Raw genomic sequence first — 25,090 nt, forward strand, 5'->3', positions numbered from 1 at the left:
ACCGCTGGTTTAACACCTGACTCAAGTGAGCTCAAGCTGCAAAGTTTAAACCAGGCCCATCAACGACCGATGCCGATCGGATCGAACCACCTCTTCAATGAATCAGCTAAGTGACCCTGTTGAAGGTTCCAGAAAAGGTTTGTTGTTAGTGGGTGCAAAGTGGATTTAAACATATTCATATATTTGTTTGATAATTTTCTTAATAATAATTGGCTTCAAAATTCATCACTAAATTCAAATCAGATTTATTTACTTAATTCCTGAAGTTTTATTCAACCGCTTTCTTTCGTCTCATGAGACACAAAATGTGTCCAGAAATGAACTTATTTAATCAGTGTCCAAACTCAAAAATACCAGTAAACTGTTCATTTTCTTGTATATTTGTAAATAAAATGGAAATATTTCTGCTGTGGCTCATTTTGTGTTTAGCTGGAAACTCTTCGTCAATCGTATCGTAGAACTGTTGACTTTCTCATTTGAGACTAATTACTTAATTTGACGCTGATTAATTAATGTTTAAAATAAAAGTTCAAATGGATTTAAACATTAGTGCTGCCCCGAGGTTAATTACATAATATTCTAATTAAATATTGCTTTACTAATGTGGCATGACTTAACCTGAGTCCCTCCAAAGAGAACCTTTCAGTGTTAAAGATTAATAAATCTGAATATTTAAATTCCTTGCATTTCTAGTCCACCCATTTGATTCAAATAATTATTAAACCTTAAAATTGCAAATTATTTTAGTGACCCGCTGAATACGGTCCAGTCCAATTTAATTAAATTTAGGATTTTAATTATTTAATTTCACTACATTCTTTAGCTCCCCAGTGTGAGGCCAATAACACATGAGGCTCTTTATATTTTCTACATCTTGTGGCGCCTCCGTGTGAGGTCTTTAAACACTGACAGGGTGTTTAAAGATACAAGTGCTGCATTGAATTTACTCAGAAGCCTCTGCGACACTAAAAGTCACTGACAGTGTGCCAAGTCAATTCTGAAACTTAGCGGTTAGCTGTGACTTCTGCTAATTTTTTAGGAATTTATTGGTTTATTGTTATAAAAGATAAATTTTCAGTTAGCGCATTAGTGGTTACGGAAGCTAACTTTTTGACTAGCTGTGTCCACTACTGACCATCACACACCGAGTAAATATAAAGTCTTAATCTTACCTGTTTGTTTCCATTGGATTCATCATCACAGCCTGACGAAAACGTATCCACATAAAACATCCAGATTTTGGAAAACGATGTCTGAAAATATTTTAGTTCCTTGTTATGGCCGAAGAAACGTAGCATTTTTAAAGAAGTCCCTCTGTGTTTTGTGCATTTCTCAGCCTGAACCAGAGGACGACGGCACTTTGTGCCACAACAAGAAAATTAACTTATTTAAAAACCTGAAAGAGTCACTGCGCCTCATGCATTCACATCAGCGTTTATTACAGACATCAGTTGACTCTTCAGCATTCTGCACACAATCTCATGATCCACCAAGACAAAATTAATTAAAAAAAATGTTAAATCACTCTGTTTGGCCTTCGTGTGGAGAAGAGGCTGTGTGACAGCCTACCCATGCTTGATGACGTGCTCGTCAATATTTACGTGTTCCTCTAGCCAAACAAAAGGGTTTTGCCGGCAGTGCAAACCAAGCCAGACTTAACTGTTCTGACTCGCACCATAGTGTGCAGTACCGACCCGGACCCCTCGATGGAAATGGGGCTGTCAGCATACACTGGTTAAATCGTCAAGTGTGACAGCTACATTAATGTATTCGATGTCTCCAGCATATTTGGCACATTTTTCATACGTTGGCCTACCCTAGCTAAATCATCAAGGTGTGACAGGGCCCTAGGGTTCAACATTCCTGGACAGACATACTTTCTGCTAAACAAACAGGTCACCATAAGGATGCCTGTCACAAGTGAGACAGAAGCACACTCAGTTTGATGATCTAGTTAAGTGTGCCCCACTCTGTGTGTGAACATCTGTCAAAAACTGCACTGGGTTTATGCTGGCTTGGTCCTTGCTCCCTGTCATCCAGCTCAGGGAGATGTTTCAGAGATTTTGGTCTGTGTTAGAGGCCTGTAGAAACCCTGATGCTGTAGTGGAGCTATTTTTCACTGCAGGGAAGCAGAGTAGCCAACACAGCTCAGCCAACTCCCAGACTGTCGAAGAGCAGCTTTTCCTTTCCGAGCCCTTTGATCCACGGCCACCAGTCTCAACCCTACACCGGCCAGGCAACAGCCACAGCAGCTCTCACAAAGTGCATCTCACATCCAAATGGGCAGAATTACATGTATATGAGAGTGAAATGTAACTCAATCAACTTCATGAGATTTCTGTTTTACTATCACTTTTTCCAGGAAGGAAGAATGGAAGGAAAGGAACAATATTGTTGAAAGTTTATTGATGAGCAGCCCTGGTATGAATGTAGAGGATGATGTGGTTTTTAACAGTGGCCTTGTTGGTTGCAGCTAGTAATTAATCTAGAGGGAAGGCTGAGCTTCCTTTGACAGCAACCTCAACAGATGGCGAGTGGCAGACCCCTTCATTAAGATTCCCCATGTATCTCCAAAGTACAAGTCTGTCGCTTTAACTTTTTAAGACAAAAGCACACAGTGCATCAGCACAAATGAACTAAACCTAATAGATTTGTGGGAATGACCTTCACTGAGCAGCAGGGTCACGCACAAATCTGCTCCTGATTAGTTTCCTCAAGTCTGAAGTCATGAAAGATAAGAAGCATAAAGTAATTTCACATGCACCCAAATACATCCCACCAAATACATAATAAGCCATGAATAATGAGTCATGCATGGGTGTGTCAGCGATTATTTGAAGAATGATCCACGTTTTAAGCTATCACATATCCGCTACTAAGGCCCCTCTATGTGCCTCACATGTGCCAGGTATCAGCCTCTACTGAGCCACGACCGACCTGCCATTTGAGCTCCGTGCAGCCTCGAGTGGCTCATGTTACCGTATATGATCCACATCAATCCACATATGATCCATGTAGCGCCATGTAACGCGACGTTGGTGCACGTTTAGGCATGGGTTTGGTTCAACCCTCCAGTCCTCCCACACTTGTTCCCTTTAAAGTGTTGGTTTTCAATTCACAGCATCCATTCAAGATGTTGTCACATTTTTTAAACAAAGTCCAAAAATGGACGCTCTAGTACAGTCAGGCAGGTGTGCGCCATGCATCAGGCTGCTGTTCAACTGCGTTCCAGAGTCATTAAATGCACCAGACCAGCTAGAACCGAACCACGGGTTCCTGGACAGTCACCTCTGTGCTTCCTCTCGCTGGCTTCATTCCTTTTGACACCATGAGCCAACGTATAACTTTGTCCGTTAACGTCTGCAAAATCGCTCTTTTGCACACGCTGCCATTCTGCATTCCTGGACAGTCGTCTCTGCGCTCCTTCTCGCTGGCTTTATTTCTTCTGCAGCTTTAAACACACATTTGACACCGTGATCCAAATTTTACCTTGTGTTTGTCCGTTATTAACTGCAAAAATCACTCTTGTGCACGCACTGCCGTTCTGCGTTCCTGGACAGCCACCTGTGCGCTCCTTCTCAGTGGCTTTATTTCTTCTGCAGCTTTAAACACACAGTCATTTTCACACCGCGATCCAACTTTTACTATGTGTTCGTCCGTTAATGTCTGGGAAATCACTCTTTTGTGTGCACTGCCATTCTGTGTTCCTGGACAGCCGCCTCTGCGCTCCTTCCTGCTGGCTTTATTTCTTCTGAGGCTTTAAACACAGTCATTTTCACACCGCGATCCAACTTTTACTATGTGTTCGTCCGTTAATGTCTGGGAAATCACTCTTTTGCGTGCACTGCCATTCTGTGTTCCTGGACAGCCGCCTCTGCGCTCCTTCCTGCTGGCTTTATTTCTTCTGTGGCTTTAAACACAGTCATTTTCACACCGCAATCCAACTTTTACTTTGTGTTCGTCCGTTAATGTCTGCAAAATCACTCTTTTGCGCGCACTGCTGTTCTGCGTTCCTGGACAGCCACCTCTGCACTCCTTCCTGCTGGCTTTATTTCTTCTGTGGCTTTAAACACAGTCATTTTCACACCAAGATCCAACCTGTACTTTGTGTTCGTCCGTTAATGTCTGCGAAATCACTCTTTTGCGTGCACTGCTGTTCTGTGTTCCTGGACAGCCACCTCTGCACTCCTTCACGCTGGCTTTATTTCTTCTGTGGCTTTAAACACAGTCATTTTGACACCACGATCCAACTTTTACTTTGTGTTCGTCCGTTAATGACTGCGAAATCACTCTTTTGCACGCACTGCCGTTCTGCGTTCCTGGACAGCCGCCTCTGCACTCCTTCTCGTTGGCTTTATTTCTTCCGTGGCTTTAAGCACACGGCCATTTTCACAACGCATTCTCCACATCAGTGCACGAGAGACAGAGGAAAAAAGGTCCAGATGAAACAGTCCTCTGTGATTCCAGAGGCGATTAGAGGTGTTTTCAACATCCAAGCTCTGACAGAAAATGCTTAATCCACTACAAATATATAGCATCCGGCACACAAAGCAGGTGGAACTGTAGTGCACAACAGGGCGGAGCCTGTCAAAAATAGCCTATCTGGTCCTCGTAGCTGCCAGGTGCTCGGATAATGGGCTTTTACAGCCTTGTCCGCACCGCACACATGCCTCTAAAATCCTCATTTGTCCTTGTAGTAACTCGCACACAAACTGCCCCATGCTGTTGTTGCTAAATTTTGAACTTCTTGAAATTAGCGCCACACTCACACATGAGCCTCGTTAATCAAATATCCTGCCCCTAACAGCCTCTCAGAGCCACTATTCTCCCACGATTGCTGAATACCTCCTCTCATACCAAAAACATGTTGTGTGGCTCATTATTCGCTGTTCATTATTTGGTGTTACCAGGGTTTTACAAGTCCATACTTGAAATGAATCAAGGAGACTTCAAGTAAGACATACTGAGTCTTCTTCTTCTTCGTTTCTTTCGGCTGCTCCCGTTAGGGGTCGCCACAGCAGATCAATCGTTTCCATCTCACACTGTCCCCTGAATCTTCCTCTGTCACACCAACCACCTGCATGTCCTCTCTCAGCACATCCATGAACCTCCTCTTTGGCCTCCCTCTTTTCCTCCTGTCTGGTGGCTCCATCCTCAGCATCCTTCTCCCTATATACTCTGGGTCCCTCCTCTGCACATGTACAAACCATCCCAATCTCGCCTCTCTGACTTTGTCTCCAAACCGTCCCACCTGAGCTGTCCTCTCATATGTTCATTCCTAATCCTGTCCATTCTCGTCACTCCCAAAGATAATCTCAACATCTTCAGCCCTGCCACTTCCAGCTCTGTCTCCTGTCTTTTTGTTAGTGCCACCGTCTGTAAGCCGTACAACATCTGGTCTAAGGCATACTGGGTAATGTGCTGAAAAAATGCTTTCAACAAAAGGTGTCACATGGTGTTGGTCTTTCAGACAACTGGGTGTTTGCGTGTGTGATTATACCTAAGAAGTCTGCAGATGCTGCTCCTGTAACTGAGCCTCTGGCTTGCAGCAGCCACACTGGGAGGCATCGGTGGGCGTGATGGGAAACAGAGCAGGATGGCAACAAAAAGCAAAACAACTGCAGCAAACTCTGTCAGAAAACAGTGACACACAGATTAAGGAGAACGATAAAACTGTCAGATCTGTCAGACATTAAAAAATAGACTACTGAAGTCCTCTGAACTCACTATGATGCAAGAAACAAAAGTGACTGCCAACTCAATTGTGTAGCTTATTTACTCTTGATTGACAACAGTTTGGTTGCAGCAGCAATACAATGCAAGAGAGAGAGAGAGAGAGAGAGAGAGAGAGAGAGAGAGAGAGAGAGAGAGATGAGAGAGAGAGAGAGAGAGAGAGAGAGAGGAAGAGAGAGGAGAGAGAGAGAGATAGATAGATAGATAGATAGATAGATAGATAGATAGATAGATAGATAGATAGATAGATAGATAGATAGATAGATAGATAGATAGATAGATAGATAGATAGATAGATAGATAGATAGATAGATAGATAGATAGACAACATACAGTAGTGTTCAGAATAATAGTAGTGCTATGTGACTAAAAAGATTAATCCAGGTTTTGAGTATATTTCTTATTGTTACATGGGAAACAAGGTACCAGTACATTCAGTAGATTCTCACAAATCCAACAAGACCAAGCATTCATGATATGCACACTCTTAAGGCTATAAAATTGGGCTATTAGTAAAAAAAATAGTAGAAAAGGAGGTGTTCACAATAATAGTAGTGTGGCATTCAGTCAGTGAGTTCGTCAATTTTGTGGAACAAACAGGTGTGAATCAGGTGTCCCCTATTTAAGGATGAAGCCAGCACCTGTTGAACATGCTTTTCTCTTTGAAAGCCTGAGGAAAATGGGACGTTCAAGACATTGTTCAGAAAAACAGCGTAGTTTGATTAAAAAGTTGATTGGAGAGGGGGAAACTTATACGCAGGTACAAAAAATTATAGGCTTTTCATCTACAATGATCTCCAATGCTTTGAAATGGACAAAAAACCAGAGACGCCTGGAAGAAAATGGAAAATAACCATCAAAATGGATAAAAGAATAACCAGAATGGCAAAGGCTCACCCATTGATCAGCTCCAGGATGATCAAAGACAGTCTGGAGTTACCTGTAAGTGCTGTGACAGTTAGAAGACGCCTGTGTGAAGCTAATTTATTTGCAAGAATCCCCTGCAAAGTCCCTCTGTTAAATAAAGTTTTGAGTTTGTAGCGTCAACAGCAGATGCTACTATTATTGTGAACACCCCCTTTTCTACTTTTTTTTACTAATAGCCCAATTTCATAGCCTTAAGAGTGTGCATATCATGAATGTTTGGTCTTGTTGGATTTGTGAGAATCTACTGAATCTACTGGTACCTTGTTTCCCATGTAACAATAAGAAATATACTCAAAACCTGGATTAATCTTTTTAGTCACAAAGCACTACTATTATTCTGAACACTACTGTAAGTAGGAAATGGGCAAGCAAATTTTCACCAAACTTGCAAAGCACATTCATTGGGTTAGTGTTTGAAGATTATTATTATTAAGTTTTGGAGCATATCTGTCAAACATCAATGTCTTCAAAGATGCTACTGTCCAAAAATACATTGTTCAGGATGTTGCTGCACCCAACAGGTATACAGAGTTGACTAAAATGTTATATTGATCAGCTAATCATTTTTCTTTATGTTGAATTATTATAATTCAGTGGTTCCAAATGTTTTTCTGCAGAGCCCAACTTTATTCAATATGAATATTTTTGAGCCCACACAGGCTCAAAAATATAATTTTTTGTCATTAGTTGCAACAAAAAACTGTTTTATTAATTTGTCTTGTTGCCCCCCCCCCCACACTCACACACTTGGGGAACCACTGATATAACAGCGATGTCATGATCATCTCACTACAACATCAATACATTATGTCATAATTGTCTAACAAACATTTCCAGGATATCTCCACAATCAATTTGGCTAGTGAGATGACCCAAAGCTTATATCAATCAGCTAGTCATTTGTTACTGTGTTGAATAAGTGATGTTATGGCAACGTCAATAAAATATCATTAAATGGTATCACAAGGCTCCGGAAATCAGATTCCCTGGGTATCTGCAACAAACAGGTCTATAGCTGGCTTACTGGTCTCATTACTTCCATTATTACTTCATATTTCAATGAAGAGTCACACTTGTAGATTTCTATTTTGTACTATGTGCATGTGGAGGGCACGTCTCACCCTCCACATTTTGTCTTTCATTCTCCATCTGTCTTGTCATAACATTACATATAAATTCACCAAACAGCAGCTTCAGATGATTCTTATGAATGCCAACTCAACACGTTCATCTGTCTGTGCTGCCTCATAAGCAGGTAGAGAAGTTTGCCACCTCACGGGAGAACAACACAAATAAATTTTAATTGCTCCAAATGCTCATGCTCTTATTTATTTAATGGCAGTTGAGGCTTCATGTTCACAAAAGGTATTCTTTAAAAATGAATAAAAAGGCAACCTTAGGTGAAAAAAGAGCTGCAGTCTGAGTCTATTATTACGTGATTGTTTGCCTTTTTTTTCCCTGTGGTTAATTTTCTGAATCAGTTAAGCAAAACAGCAGCAGCCATCCATTTTTCAGAGAGGCGGTTATCAAGATTAGAACCGTTTCTTTTTTTGTGTGTAACTGCTGGATCCATTTCATCTCATAGTAAATATGTGTGATGAGAAAGATGACGTGATACTGAAATGATGTGATATCGACCCTTCATTCCCTGACAGCTTCATGCCTGCTGTTAGTACCTGCATACATAACCAGCTCGATCCTGTCTCGGATGTAGCTTCCAGAAATCGGTGCTGCCACCAGAGCGCCTGCCAGGGTGCCGTTGGGAGCGGGCACAATTAGAGGTCCCACGACAAATGAAGCTGCAGCCCCCAGGTAGCTAAAGAGCGTGGCCAGGGCGGTGGCGGTGGCTCTCTGATCAGGAGCAAACCATGTGGTGGAAAGAAGAGGGCCAGCACTCATTATGGTTGGACCAGCTAAACCATTCAACAACTGACCTCCATGTATGAACCTGTGACACACAGAACAGAACAACAACAAGGCTTCAATTTGGCTTCCAATTCAGTAAGTAGTAAGGAAATGCTGAAAAAGCATCATTACAGTTCCCCAAAGCACAAGGTGGCATCTTTCTCACATTAAATTAGCCTCAGGATACCTCTGGTGCAACGTAAATACAGCAAAAATGGGGAGAAAGGTCCATTTCAGTTTGTACAGGGGTCAAAAGTTAGGGCTCCTTCACACATAACTCATAAGACGCAGAAACCGGAAGACAATTCGCGAACCAAAAACGAAATGAGGAACCACGAAACATTTCACCTGCTGTCGTGAGGAACGCACATTCAGACAGGTGTGCACAAAACCGGGGCGACTGTTTCGTTCATGCTCGTGTTTGCGTGCATGAACACAGTGCGAGCACGTGGAAAGTCGCGCCCACAGCAGTGGAGAAGAAAAATTTAAAAAACACCACAATTTATAATAATTAATTCCTGTTATAAAGAGCAGATTTAGCCTCCGCCTAGACGTACACCAGGAAGTAATGAAATGATGTGGATCACTGTCCTCTTTCATGTTTTACATTAATTACCTGTACCTGATGCGCTCGAGCCGGCATGCTCCCGTGTCATGAAAAGTCAGCTCCCGTCTCATGAATAGCCGGCTCCCGTGTCATGAAGAACCAGGCTCTCGTGTAGTGAACACATCAGCAGTGATCCGCTGCAAATGTGCTATGTGGTTTAATTATTACAATGTAGGGAAATCTCAAAGTGACATGCGCCTCACAGGGGCATCCCATGGGGTGATTTCCTGTATGGCACAATATTCAGCAGCTTTGTGGTGCGCTGACACAATGGTCAGCTGAAGCGATATGTTTTAATTTATTCCCACATGAGGACAGTATGCCGACATCCGCGCTTCACGCTGTAGTTATGCGTCTTCATATCCTACAAGTTGGTACAGGTGTACAGGATTTTGAACCAATTGGAGACCCCTGATGCTGGACTGCCACAAACTAGAAAAGAAAACATTGCAGTAGTCCAGTTTAAAAGAAACAAATGCATGGATCAGGGTATCTGCATCAACAAGATGGGATGAATCCGCTATGGTTCACAGGTGGAAGAAAGCAGGCCTCAAAATATCTCTAATGTGTAGGCCAAAGGACAAAACAGTGACCCAAAGGTTCCTCACTTTGTCAGTGTGATGTATTGAGCCTAGGTTAAGTGATAGCTGGTCAAACTGATGTCGATGTTTCCCTGGACCAAGAACCATCATTTCGATCTTGTCCGAGTTTAAAAGTAAGAAATTGCTGGGCATCCAACTTTTCACTTATGTGTATGAGATTACCAGCAGTTATCAGCATGTATAACTGAGTATCATCAGCATAGCAATGAAATGTAACCCCAAAATGTTGCAATATGTGCCCAAGGGGTGCTATATAAAGGGAGAAAAGCAGGGGTTCTAAGACCATCCCCTGTGGAACCCTATATGTCATGTCAACAATGTTAGAGGTAGTGTTGTTGTACAAAACACAATGAGAGCTAAACAACATTTAAGCCTAAAATTGGCTGCAGAGTACCTTTAACTTTTCATCTGTCTATCACATCATATTAGTGTGCACACTGTCAACTTAGAGTCTGCACTGTGTTCCAAATACAATAATTTCTGTGTATGTTTCCCATTTCTAAGAGAACAAAAATAATCCACCTGCTGATGTGTTTCATAGCCACGCCCATGTCAAGAACACACCAAGACACCAGTAACATCTATGAAGAAGCTACAAGCTTCAGTGGCTTGGATCAAACATACTTTGCATATGACAATGTTTACTTGTTGCATCACCAGTCACAGCTTCATGGTAGAGTGCCACAGAGAAAACACTGATAAATAAACAAATAAATAACGCATGCTTTGGAGAGTTGCTCAGGTCCTTACTAGATTTCCAAAGTCTTCTTTATAAGAAGGCCGTTCTCTCTGCCATTGTAGCATAAAACTGAATGCTGAAGCAACTTCCAAAGGTTGTTACAGGCACAGTTTCCTGTTATGTGCCGATGCGGGTTGAGGAGCGGATCTGCGTCTGACTGAACCCAGCGCTAAATAACCAGAAAGCGGTTCCAAAAACAAAACATTTATTTCCTTTTCCGTGCAATAACTGTGTACAACATAATATATAGCTTGTCTGGCGGAGTGAAGGACGGTGCGCTCTCCAGTGCCCAAAGGGATCGAAGCCCGGCGCTTCTGGACTCAAATTCACCGCCAAACACCCCCCAGGTGGACACGACAAACTGACTCTGTGAAGGATAGAAGAGGTGAGTCAACAGCTACAACTAATATCCTTCAAAGGCACACGCTATCAGCAACACATTCAGGTCTGACTTTAAGCTTTATGTAAATGAGCAGCTTCCCACAACAGGTGGAGGATCATCAGTCCGCACGCCACGGCCGTGAGAAGCGAACTGCACAATTCTCATCAATGTTCAAATATACTGCGTAACAAAATACCAAATTACTATTAACACTTATTTAGACAATCAATCACCTCTGATGTGTGCTGACAGCATGTGTCCCTCACCTGTCCTCCTTCACAGGCACGATGTGTCAAACCCAGGCGCGGTCCTCAGCGTCTCACAAACGAACGTCACAAGGTCGAGTTCCCGGCAATTCAGCTTGAACCACTCATGGCTTAAATGCAGAATGCCATCTAATTATCTGCTTCAGCTGAAAGTCCTTAAGTCTGCACGTGAGCATCATCCACAGGTGCTGCGAGTCATTAGGCCTGCACGTGGACATCCTCCACAAGTGCAGCCAATAATGTTGATGAGGGTGAAGGATTCTTCTGCCAGCACCTTCTCCACAGACAAAAACCAGTTTGCATACCACCTGCACCTATATTTAATTGAATACACCACAAAAACAAGATATTTAATGTTGCTCATTTTCAAAATGGATGCCTGCACCACGTTTCAAAAAGCTGGGACAGTGGTATGTTTACCACTGTGTTACATTACTTTTCCTTCTAACAACACTCAATAAGCATTTGGGAACTGAGGACACTCATGATTGGGTATAAAAGGAGCATCCCCAAAAGTCTCAGCCATTCACAAGCAAAGATGGGACGAGGATCACCACTCTGTGAACAACTGCATGAAAAAATAGTCCAACAGTTTAAGAACAATGTTTCGCAACGTTCAATTACAAGGAATTGAGGGATTCCATCATCTACAGTCGATAAGATACAGAGAATATGGAATACTTTCTACACCTTTGCGGGAAGGCAGAAAACCAACATTGAATGCCCGTGACCTTCAATCCCTTGTCAGTTAACACAGGTCGTCACTACATCTACCAGTGCAAGTTAAAACTCTACCATGCAAAGCGAAAGCCATACATCAACAACATCCAGAAATGCCGCCGCCTTCTCTGGGCCCGAGCTCATTTGAAATGGACAGATGCAAAGTGGAAAAGTGTGCTGTGGTTTGATGAGTCCACAGTTCAAATTATTTTGGAAATCATGGATGTCATGTCTTCTGGACAAAAGAAGAAAAAGACCATCTAGCTTGTTACCAGAGCTAAGTTCAAAAGCCAGCATCTGTGATGGTATGGGGGTGTGTTAGTGCCCATGGCATGGGCAACTTACACATCTGTGATGGCACCATCAATGCTGAAAGGTACATCCAGGTTTTAGAGCAACACATGCTGCCATCCAAGCAACGTCTTTTTCAGGGACGTCCCTGCTTATTTCAGCAAGACAATGCCAAGCCACATTCTGCACATTCTTACAACAGTGTGGCTTCTGTTGTGTGGGCCGCTGAAGAGGAGGTACTGCTGGCCCACCACCACAAGATGGCGCCCTGCTTGAAGTGTGGGCTTCAAGCACGAGAGGGCGTCGGAGCGACCAGGAGTGACAGCTGTCACTCATCATCCGTACCAGCTGTCACTCATCCACTACTCATCACCACCACCATAAAGGCCGGACTGCAACTCCACCTCCCCGCCGAGAAATCAGCTACCATTCAGGTAATATTCTCTGCTGTACTTAACACTGACTAATAGTCTGATCTTCTTTGCAGCCGTTTTCCTGTGGGTGTTGTCTTATCTGTGGGATTGGCGTTTGGTGTGATCAGCGACGGCTTCGCTTCACACCCCAACCAGATAAGTGGTTAGACAGGAGCTGCACGAGTGTGTGATTGGAGGTGGAGGTGCTCCCTCCTTACTGAATACAGACTGGGATTACTGAGTGTGCGAACTCACACTCATCAGGACTGTCTCTGTTCTCTGCCAGCAGTACCGGGTCTGACTGCTGAAGACAGCGGCCACCTGGGGCGCAGGGCTTGGCGGCTCCGGTGTTCTTCAGCTCCGTTGGTGGTGGAAGCTGTGTGGGATCCGGCTCTTCTCTCGCCAGGCGTCTTCTATCGTCGAGCCTGCCCACACGTCACCTGGTGTATAATTGACAGTCCACCATATTGTTATTGTCTGTACGTCGTTGTGCGATTCACAACATTAAATTGTTACTTTTGGCTTATCCATTGTCCGTTCATTAACGCCCCCTGTTGTGGGTCTGTATCACGACACTTTCACAACAGCTTCATAGTAAAATAGTGCGGGTACTAGACTGACCTGCCTGCAGTCCAGACCTGTCGCCCATTGAAAATGTGTGGTGCATTATGAAGCGCAAAATACGACAATGGAGACCCCGGATTGTTGAACAGATGAAGTCGTACATCAAGCAAGAATGGGAAAGAATTTCACCTACAAAGCTTCAACAGTTAGTGTCCTCAGTTCCCAAACACTTATTGAGTGTTGTTAGAAGGAAAGGTGATGTAACACAGTGGTAAAAACACCACTGTCCCAGCTTTTTTGAAACATGTTGCAAGCATCCATTTCAAAATGAGCAAATATTTGCACAAAAACAATAAAGTTTAGCAGTTTGAACATTAAATATCTTGTCTTTGTGGTGTATTCAATTGAATATAAATTGAAGAGGATTTGCAAATCATTGTATTCTGTTTTTATTTACATTTTACACAACGTCCCAACTTCATTGGAATTGGGATTGTACATCAAACATTAAGAAACAGAAACAGTATGATATCACACGGTAAATCTGAAGTAGGCAGTTTTGAGAAACTGAAGGACACCCGTGAGGAAAGCCTTCAAGACACCCGTGACAACTCAGAAGGAATGTTGGGTTTCTGTGGCTGGAAAAACTGTTGCATCACCAGTTACAGATTTTTATAGTGGACTGGTGCAGAGAAGTTTTTTCTAAAAATAAGACATGAAATCAGAGCTACAGTTTGCCAGAAGTTGAGATTTATTCTGTTTTCTTGTTTTCTCTAGTTGACTCCACCATGAGGCTGTGAAGTGATGCAACAGTTAAACGCTGCACTGTGCACAGTTTTTCAGCCACAGAAGACTGTAACACTGTCAGAGCTGTCTGGCTGTCTTAGTGGGCGAGTTTCTTTCTTGTATGCTCCCTCAATTTTTGGTGTAATTATTTCTGGCAATGGAAGTGCGTGAATAAATGGCCCCAGAAGTGGTGTAAGTTCAGACAGAGCTGTCTGAGGCAGATGTGCTCCGAGATGTCCCCTGATGACATCAGACACCTCAAAACCCTCGTCCGCCCCAGACGTGTCTGACTGAGCCGCAGGAGACATGGCTGATTGATTGTCTGTGAGGTCAATAAGGACGCTATTCAATCTGAGATGGCCTGGCAGGGACGAATCAAGAATGGGGCAAAGAAGAGAGGAAACAGAGAAAGGAAAAAGAAAACATGCCAGCACAGATGGCCTTTATAAATATGTGGAAGAAAGGAGTGACCTTGATAACCTCAGTTTAAAATTCAAAGACAGCCTGGATGGTTTTAAATAAGATGGTTGGAAGTTAACATACACTCATCATGGACATGGATGTCATGGTAATTTTGGGCTTTTAAGGATGTCCTTGAACTATTCTTAAGAACTGGGTACAGAGGTTTGAATTTATTTAGGATCTTCTCTGATCCACATATGGTTAAATTCATACATTATATATATATATATATATATATATATATATATATATATTATATATATATATATATATATATATATATATAATGTATGAATTTAACCATATGTATATATATATATATATACTGTTGTGTGGGCCGCTGAAGAGGAGGTACTGCTGGCCCACCACCACTAGAGGGCGCCCTGCCTGGAGTGCGGGCTCCAGGCACCGGAGGGCGCTGCCGCCTTACGGGAGCAGCCAGGATGACAGCTGTCATCTATCACTGGAGACAGCTGATCCCAATCACTGAGGAGGTATATCAGCAGGACGGCATCTCCACCTCATTTGCCGAGATATCGCTCTACCAAGGAGGTAACGAACTCAGCCAGCCCTTCATCATTTGTGAAAGGAACGTATTCGATAAGTATTCTAGTTACTAGACAGTGTTGTTTTCTGATTAGAGATGGAGGTGGTGTTTTCCACCCCACGTGTTGTTGGGTGCAGCCGCACCCACGTCTGACTGTGTCTGTTCCTCGCCAGCAGTACCGGATCCGACGAGCGGAGGCAGAGACCACCTGGGAGTTCGGGACTTGGCGGTTCCAGTATTCCCGGGGTTCGGTGGCAGAGGAAATCGGGTGGTTCCGGTTCGTCTTGGACAGACGTCTCCTATCGTCGAGCCTGCCCACACGACACCGTTGGAATTTAACTTGAGACCGAAATTGTGATTTGTTGTATTTGTTGTGCGTGTTCACAACAGTAAAGCCTTGTTATTTGACTTTCTTCATTGTCCGTTCATTTGCGCCCCCTGTTGTGGGTCCGTGTACTGACACTTTCCCAACAATATACGAGGGCTGTCAATAAAGTAACGGTCCTTTTTATTTTTTTCAAAAACTATATGGATTTCATTCATATGTTTTTACGTCAGACATGATTGAACCCTCGTGCGCATGCGTGAGTTTTTCCACGCCTGTTGGTGACGTCATTCGCCTGTGAGCACTCCTTGTGGGAGGAGTCGTCCAGCCCCTCGTCAGAATTCCTTTGTCTGAGAAGTTGCTGAGAGACTGGTGCTTTGTTTGATCAAAATTTTTTCTAAACCTGTGAGACACATCGAAGTGGACACGGTTTGAAAATTAAGCTGGTTTTCAGTGAAAATTTTAACGGCTGATGAGAGATTTTGAGGTGATTCTGTCGCTTTAAGGACTTCCCACGGTGCGAGACGTCGCTCAGCGCTCTCAGCCGCCGTCGTCAGCCTGTTCAAGCTGAAAACCTCCACATTTCAGGTTCTATTGATCCAGGACGTCGTGAGAGAACAGAGAAGTTTCAGAAGAAGTCGGTTTCAGCATTTTATCCGGATATTCCACTGTTAAAGGAGATTTTTTTTAATGACAGACGTGCGGACGGGTCCGCGCGTCGGGACACAGCCGACGCGGCGCAGCGGCACAGGAAAAACACCTCTGTTGAAAGCCTTAAGGACAAGTTGGAACATGTCCTGCCTGTTAAACAATTTCTCATATACTCACTCCACTGAAAGCCATCAAAAGCCGCCTGGATTTTACAAATGGTTATCAACACGGAGGTGTTTTTCCTGTGCCGCCGCACCGCGTCGGCTGCGTCCCGACGCGCGGATCCGTCCGCACGTCTTTCATTAAAAAAATCTCCTTTAACAGTGGAATATCCAGATAAAATGCTGAAACCGACTTCTTCTGAAACTTCTCTGTTCTCTCACGACGTCCTGGATCAATAGAGCCTGAAATGTGGAGGTTTTCAGCTTGAACAGGCTGACGACGGCGGCTGAGAGCGCAGCGCGACGTCTCGCACCGTGGGAAGTCCTTAAAGCGACAGAATCACCTCAAAATCTCTCATCAGCCGTTAAAATTTTCACTGAAAACCAGCTTAATTTTTCGAACCGTGTCCACTTCGATGTGTCTCACAGGTTTAGAAAAAATTTTGATCAAACAAAGCGCCAGTCTCTCAGCAACTTCTCAGACAAAGGAATTCCGACGAGGGGCTGGACGACTCCTCCCACAAGGAGTGCTCACAGGCGAATGACGTCACCGACAGGCGTGGAAAAACTCACGCATGCGCGCGAGGGTTCAAGCATGTCTGACGTAAAAACATATGAATGAAATCCATATAGTTTTTGAAAAAAATAAAAAGGACCATTACTTTATTGACAGCCCTCGTATATATATATATACAGTGAGAAAAATAAGTATTTGAACACCACACTGCTTTACTGAAATTACCACAGACAAATCCACCGAACCTGAAGGCCACAAAATGTAGACCCCGTTGCACTGTGGCCTTGTATGACCTCTGAGGAGAGGTGGTATTATTCAGAAATCTTGATACCAGTGTCAGTGTACAAATAAAGTATATTTTTTCAATACACGTTCTCCCTAATTTTTGTTTTATACCCCTTCCAAACAAAGCTTTCCACACTAGAGCCTATAGTCCGAAGTTAGGTAGATTACTCAAAGAGAACTGAGGAGACAAACTCTGCCCCGTACCTGATAACATGAGCTCAGGTAAAATGACTGAGAAAACTGCCTTTAATGTAGAAGGTGTTGAGGATAGATGAGAGAAAACATGAGGATGAGCCCGTGAAGAAAAAAAGGGAAGAAAGGGAGTTTTTTTCCCCAGCAAGAAATGATTAAGTTAATCAGTATAGATGAACCCTGTCAAAGTGAAGCTGAAGCTGGTTCCAAGGTGCACACAACCCATGCAGTTTCTGACCTACCAAGTTTGACAGACCCAATTCTGCCATCACATATATAGGCCAGAACAATTCTTTCTACAACATGGCAGGAAACCAATCTTCAAACTAATAAAACTGCCTGTGCAGCCCACAATCTGTGAAGATGGTCAATCAGCCTGGGAGAAGTTGAAATGCAACTGATGGACAGTTACTAAACACACAACTGCTCTGTATCGACGTGTGTGTGTGTGTATGTGTGTGTGTTTGTCTACACACACACACACACACACACACACAAAAATGCAGACAAATGAGGGGATATAAAAAGCCCTTAATGATGTAAGAGCCGCTTTCATCACATCAAGGTCTAATCACTGCTGCAGAGGCTGCTGTTAGAGGTCCAGCATTATACTGTAGATGTTTGTGGGCGAATATGATACAAATATTACAATACATACAAAGTGTCCCAAAAACAGTGCACAAATTCATTTGACTCTAATTCTGCGATGGCTAATCTGAATTCTGTTTTTTGTTTGTTTTTTCCCCAGACATCAAGATATATGTGAAGAATTTCTTCTGATGTAGTTTGAGACTGATCCAATGAGGACGCCGTTTACAATTGAGCAAAAAAGGGAAACTGGTGGAATTCTACTTTGAGACCAAGTTGATCGTGCAAACCCAATGACAATATCAATGTCATTTTGCAGTTCGAAAAGCTCCAGACAGAAAGTCAACATGGAAAATTGTAAAGACGTTTCAAACTGATAGAACTGTTCACAATGCAGACAATCACTGTCGTACTGCTGTGAAATTTGTCTAAGTTCCCAACGAGTGTGACTTTGCAAACACGCACACTGACAAGTGGGTGTGGGCGCTCCAGTCATGGGAGGCGTGGCTTCTGACAAAAACAGCTATGGGGATCTGTCATTCTGGACATTCCAGCTACACAACACCTACTGTGTTTGGCCAGACATGGCCTAACAACTGTCCACTGTGAGGCGCGTGTGTCTGATTGCTGTATTTACGTGGACATAAATAAAAACATATATCGCCATGGTGGCGACAAGCAAGCGTGCGCACGTAGCAGACACTGACAGCCCCCCAGGTTGAAACAGACCGTTAGATCAGAACATGCAGCAGGCGATCTGACCATCACGTCACCCACATGAGCTCTGCTCCACATGACGCAGTGTCTGTGCTGTGGTGCGCCGTCCACAAGACGCGTGTCGTGCAGAACATGCACGCGGCCGACTGGACACACCTGACCAGTAGATGTGGACATGATCAGAGCACACTGCTTCTCATTCATGTAATTTCATGACTGTATGTCTGTTACCATGGGTCATCACCAGAGGAACAGACTGATAATCTTTGTATTGCTCGCTTGATAAATGCAGTGTTTTTATATGGTGTGGGATTTTAATGTTTTTGTAATACTTCCATGACCTTCCTGATATGAGGCAGCTTCCTGCAGCTTTCAAAGAACAGCTCTGTAGCTCAGTGGTCCCACAAGTACTGGCTGTTTTTTTATTTTTTTATATATTCCACATAAGCAGCTTGATGTAGTTCCACATATACCAGCTGGTTTTCATTTCTTTCACATAAGTGGCACCATGCAGTGCACCTGGTGCTGTTTCTGCTCAACGGACACCGGCGCGTGCACGAACTCTTGCACCGGGTTCGTGCACATCTGCCTGTCAGTGCGATGTTTCATGTGCTAATTTTGAAATGTTTTGCACTGTTTCACCGTTTTCGTCCAAACGCCATCCAAACTTCACACTATGTGTGAAGGGGCTATAACAAAGGGAGATAGATCTGGCCAACCCAGAGGAGCGGTGCACATATTGAGCACATCTTGTGAATGCCAAAACTCTTACAAACTGAGGTGAAATTAGAAAACAACACCAGAAATAAAATTCCCTGAGATATGCTTCAAAATGACATTTTCAATTTCAATTTATTTTAATTTATATATAGCACCAAATCACAACAGAGTTGCCTCAAGGTGCTTCACACAAGTAAAGAGCTAACCTTACTAACCCCCAGAGTAGCAGTGGTAAGGAAAAACTCCAAAACCTCTTCAACCTATATTCAATTGAATACACCAACCACAAAGAGAAGATATTTAATGTTCAAACTGATAAACTTTATTGTTTTTGTGCAAATATTTGCTCATTTTGAAATGGATGCCTCCAACACATTTCAAAAAAGCTGGGACAGTGGTATGTTTGGTAGAGTTTCAACTTGCAATTGTCGATGTAATGACGAACTGTGTTAACTGACAATGGTTTTGTGAAGTGTTTCTGAGCCCACGCGGTAAAATCCTTAACACAATGATGTCGGCTTTTAATACAGTGCTGCCTGAGGGATCGAAGGTCACGGGCAAGTGGTGATCCTCGCCCCATCTTTGCTTGTGAGTGGCTGAGCCTTTTGAGGATGCTCCTTTTATACCCGATCATGACACTCACAATTTGTGGCCTCAGTTCCCAAACGCTTATTGAGTGTTGTTAGAAGGAAAGTTGATGTAAGTCAGGGTAAACATACCACTGTCCCAGCTTTTCTGAAACATGGTGCAGGAATCCATTTCAAAATTAGCAAATATCTGCACAAAAACATTAAAGTTTATCAGTTTGAACATTAAATATCTTGTCTTTGTGGTATATTGAGTTGAATATAGGTTGAAAAGGATTTGCAAATCATTGTATTCTGTTTTATTTACGGTTCTACATAATAATAATAATAATATATATACTCAACAAAAATATAAACGCAACACTTTTGGTTTTGCTCCCATTTTGTACGAGATGAACTCAAAGATCTAAAACTTTTTCCACATACACAATATCACCATTTCCCTCAAATATTGTTCACAAACCAGTCTAAATCTGTGATAGTGAGCACTTCTACTTTGCTGAGATAATCCATCCCACCTCACAGGTGTGCCATATCAAGATGCTGATTAGACACCATGATTAGTGCACAGGTGTGCCTTAGACTGTCCACAATAAAAGGCCACTCTGAAAGGTGCAGTTTTATCACACAGCACAATGCCACAGATGTCGCAAGATTTGAGGGAGCGTGCAATTGGCATGCTGACAGCAGGAATGTCAACCAGAGCTGCTGCGAGCAGAGTTGCTCGTGTATTGAATGTTCATTTCTCTACCATAAGCCGTCTCCAAAGGCGTTTCAGAGAATTTGGCAGTACATCCAACCAGCCTCACAACCGCAGACCACGTGTAACCACACCAGCCCAGGACCTCCACATCCAGCATGTTCACCTCCAAGATCGTCTGAGACCAGCCACTCGGACAGCTGCTGACACAATCGGTTTGCATAACCAAAGAATTTCTGCACAAACTGTCAGAAACCATCTCAAGGAAGCTCATCTGCATGCTCGTCGTCCTCATCGGGGTCTCGACCTGACTCCAGTTCGTCGTCGTAACTGACTTGAGTGGGCAAATGCTCACATTCGCTGGCGTTTGGCACGTTGGAGAGGTGTTCTCTTCACGGATGAATCCCGGTTCACACTGTTCAGGGCAGATGGCAGACAGCGTGTGTGGCGTCGTGTGGGTGAGCGGTTTTCTGATGTCAATGCTGTGGGTCGAGTGGCCCATGGTGGCGGTGGGGTTATGGTATGGGCAGGCATCTGTTATGGACGAAGAACACAGGTGCATTTTATTGATGGCATTTTGAATGCACAGAAATACCGTGACGAGATCCTGAGGCCCATTGTTGTGCCATACATCCAAGAACATCACCTCATGTTGCAGCAGGATAATGCACGGCCCCATGTTGCAAGGATCTGTACACAATTCTTGGAAGCTGAAAATGTCCCAGTTCTTGCATGGCCGGCATACTCACCGGACATGTCACCCACTGAGCATGTTTGGGATGCTCTGGACCGGCGTATACGACAGCGTGTACCAGTTCCTGCCAATATCCAGCAACTTCGCACAGCCATTGAAGAGGAGTGGACCAACATTCCACAGGCCACAATTGACAACCTGATCAACTCTATGCGAAGGAGATGTGTTGCACTGCATGAGGCAAATGGTGGTCACACCAGATACTGACTGGTATCCCCCCCAATAAAACAAAACTGCACCTTTCAGAGTGGCCTTTTATTGTGGACAGTCTAAGGCACACCTGTGCACTAATCATGGTGTCTAATCAGCCTCTTGATATGGCACACCTGTGAGGTGGGATGGATTATCTCAGCAAAGGAGAAGTCCTCACTATCACAGATTTAGACTGGTTTGTGAACAATATTTGAGGGAAATGGTGATATTGTGTATGTGGAAAAAGTTTTAGATCTTTGAGTTCATCTCACACAAAATGGGAGCAAAACCAAAAGTGTTGCGTTTATATTTTTGTTGAGTATATATACATATACACACACACACACACACACACACACACACACACACACACACAAGGTCTGTTAGAAAAGTATCCCACCTTTTTATTTTTTGCAAAAACCATATGGATTTGAATCATGTGTGATTGCATCAGCCAAGCTTGAACCTTCGTGCGCATGCGTGAGTTTTTTCACGCCTGTCAGTTGCGTCATTCGCCTGTGAGCAGGCTTTGTGTGAGCAGTGGTCCACCCCTCTCATCGGATTTTTATTGCGAATAAAATATCTGAACGATTTGGAGCTTTGCTGCATCAAATTTTTCCAGAAACTGAGAGACCTCCAGGTGGACACCATTCGGAAAATTCAGATGGCTTTCAGGGATGCTCCAGCCGGTTTAAAGACCGCCCACAGCGTCTGAGAGCGCGGCGCACTCCGAGCGCCGATCGACAGGCTGAAACCCGCTGAAACAACCAGATCATTTCCAACGTGAAGGCTTTGTTGATCTGGGACGTCGTCTGACGTCCACAGAAATGGCAGAAGACGTGGACATCACCACTTTTTTGGCACATTCCACTGTTACAGGAGTTTTTGTCATGGAAAGAGAAGCGGAGGGATGCGCCACAGAGCCACTCATGGCGCGGACAAAAGCACCTCCATGTTGGTCTCACAGGACGGCTTTCAGATGGCTTTCAGACAGCTTTCGGTGGCTTTTCAGTCGTGTGACTATCCGAGAAATTGTAAATGAGCTGGACATGCCAGGGCATGTCCTGTGAGGCTTCATCACCATGCTGCTTTGCGCCATGCGGCTCCGTCCCGACGCGCGAATTTCTCCGCACGTCTGTCTCAATGTGCCGAAAAAGTGCTGATGTCCACATCTTCTGCAATTTCTGTGGAAGTCAGACGACATCCCGGGTCAACAAAGCCTTCACTTTGGAAATGAATGGCACATTTCACTGTTACAGGAGTTTTTGTCATGGAAAGAGGAGCGGAGAAATTTGTGCGTCGGGACGGAGCCGCATGGTGCAAAGCAACGCCGTGATGAAGCCTCACAGGACATGTCCTGGCATGTCCAGCTCATTCACAATTTCTTGGATAGTCACACAACCAGGGCTGTACGCTTAGCTTTTTCACTAGGAGCACAGGTGCTCCTAAATGAAAAAATTTAGGAGCACAGATAAAAATTTAGGAGCACTGTGAAATTTCTTGATACAATTTTATTATTAACGCAAAGACACATACTGTACAGAGAGTACCTTTTCCACACACACATGCACATTTTATATGATTCTATTGTATTTATTTCATTGTTTTTTACTTCCTTTTCTATCGTTATTTACATCATTGCTTTTGTCCATTTCATTACTTTTTGCTGTGTATTTCTTGTATTATTTTAAACCCTCACACACACATAACATCCCAGTCCCACTTTTTATACTCAGGTTGCCTGCTACGCTTAGCTTCAACCAACGGTCCACAGCAGGATGTGGATCAAAGTCCTCTAAAGCTGGCCCCTCCAGGGTGATCCTCATGAGGTCTTCAGTGTTGGAGACCACTAGGCTGCTTCTTTTGGTGCTCTTCAGCGTTATTTTTTACAATTATTATAGATGTTTTAAAGCTGTAAAACCCCTCACTACACACTTTATACACTTTTCTCAATCAGGCATGAACATTTTCTCACTTTTCTCTCATGTGTAAACACTCTCAAAGTTCAAACCTGAGTAGAAAAATAAGACCAACCCTGTTTTCAGGCCCAAATATTTGTTTGAGAAATAAAAATAGAATGTTTTCCTATAAATAATTATGATGGCTTTTAGAACTAACAAATTTAATTTTAATGATCAACGTACGAGGTTGGATGCATGAGAAATTATTAATAGTGACTGACCAGTATTTCACAGTTCCTCTGATCGCGCCTCTTCGTCCTGGCGCCGTTGCGCTGTCACGCCTTTTTCCACTGATTCACACCTCGCTGCAGGTGTCTTTTTCCGAGTGTAGAACACAGTTATGGGTAGTTGTTGGCGCTCTTTTTTCTTCTGGGCGAGAAGATTCTTATAAACAGACACGCAGAACACAATGTGCATGCTCTCCCTTCGCGTTGTCGCGACCTGCTGCTTGATGAGGCCGCGGAACACAATGCGCTGCAAAAAAAAGCATGCAAAATTGGACTAAAAAAAATCCGCAAAACAGCGAGGCCGCGAAAGGTGAACCGCGTTATAGCGAGGGACCACTGTATTTATTTTAGGAGCAAAATGCGCATGAAAGGGTTGAAATACATTCTCGCATACGTGCGCCCGTTTTATTTTTTTTCCTCGCACAATCAAATTTTAGGCGCAATATGCGAGCAAAACGCTCGCACTGTACAGCCCTGCACATGACTGAAAAGCCACCGAAAGCCGTCTAAAAGCCATCTGAAAGCCGTCCTGTGAGACCAACACGGAGGTGCTTTTGTCCGCGCCATGAGCGGCTCCGTGGCGCATCCCTCCGCTTCTCTTTCCTTGACAAAAACTCCTGTAACAGTGGAATGTGCCAAAAAAGTGGTGATGTCCACGTCTTCTGCCATTTCTGTGGAAGTCAGGCGACGTCCCGGATCAACAAAGCCTTCACGTTGGAAATGATGTGGTTGTTTCAGCGGGGTTTGAGCCTGTTGATCGGCGCTCGGAGTGCGCCGCGATCTCAGACGCTGTGGGCGGTCTTTAAACCGGCTGGAGCACTCCTTAATCTGTGTAATCCCCATAAAATCGTCCCTGAAAGCCATCTGAATTTTCTGAATGGTGTCCACCTGGAGGTCTCTCACAGTTTCTGGAAAAATTTGATGCAGCAAAGCTCCAAATCATTCAGACATTTTATTCGCATAAAAATCCGACAAGAAGGGTGGACCACTGCTCACACAAAGCCTGCTCACAGGCGAATGACGCAACCGACAGGCGTGAAAAAACTCACGCATGCGCACGAAGGTTCAAGCTTGGCTGATGCAATCACACGTATTCAAATCCATATGGTTTTTGCAAAAAATTGTTGTGTGGGCCGCTGAAGAGGAGGTACTGCTGTCCCACCACCACCAGATGGCGCCCTGCTTGAAGTGCGGGCTTCAAGCAGAGAGGGCGTCATAGCAACCGGGAGTGACAGCTGTCACTCATCATCAGCACCAGCTGTCACTCATCCACATCACATCACCATCACCATAAAGGCCGGACTGCAACTCCACCTCCCCGCCGAGAAACCAGCTACCTTAGAGGTAATTCTCTGCTGTACTGAAAACTGTGTCATAGTCTGAACTCTTTTTGCAGCCGCTTTCCTGTGGTGTGCCTTATATGCTGGATTGGCGTTTGGTGTGAACAGCGACGGCTTCGCTTCACACCCCAACCAGATAAGTGGTTAGACAGGAGCTGCACGAGTGTGTTATTGGAGGTGGAGGTGCTCCCTCCCTAAGGAACACAGACTGTGGGATTACTGAGTGTGC

General features: G+C 43.8%; 1 protein-coding gene across 1 annotated transcript in view; it reads right to left on the reverse strand.

The window, feature by feature from the left end:
* Positions 1-25,090, reverse strand: part of slc49a4 (solute carrier family 49 member 4) — a 202,518-nt gene that overhangs the window by 133,635 nt on the left and 43,793 nt on the right. The window contains exons 3-4 of the mRNA XM_034185770.1: positions 8,337-8,608; positions 5,501-5,630 (exon numbers count right to left, since the gene is read on the reverse strand). Coding sequence (XP_034041661.1) covers positions 5,501-5,630; positions 8,337-8,608 — 402 coding nt within the window. The remainder of the gene's footprint in view (positions 1-5,500; positions 5,631-8,336; positions 8,609-25,090) is intronic.

Source organism: Thalassophryne amazonica, chromosome 14, assembly GCF_902500255.1.
Source record: "Thalassophryne amazonica chromosome 14, fThaAma1.1, whole genome shotgun sequence".
NCBI classification, from domain to species: domain Eukaryota; kingdom Metazoa; phylum Chordata; class Actinopteri; order Batrachoidiformes; family Batrachoididae; genus Thalassophryne; species Thalassophryne amazonica.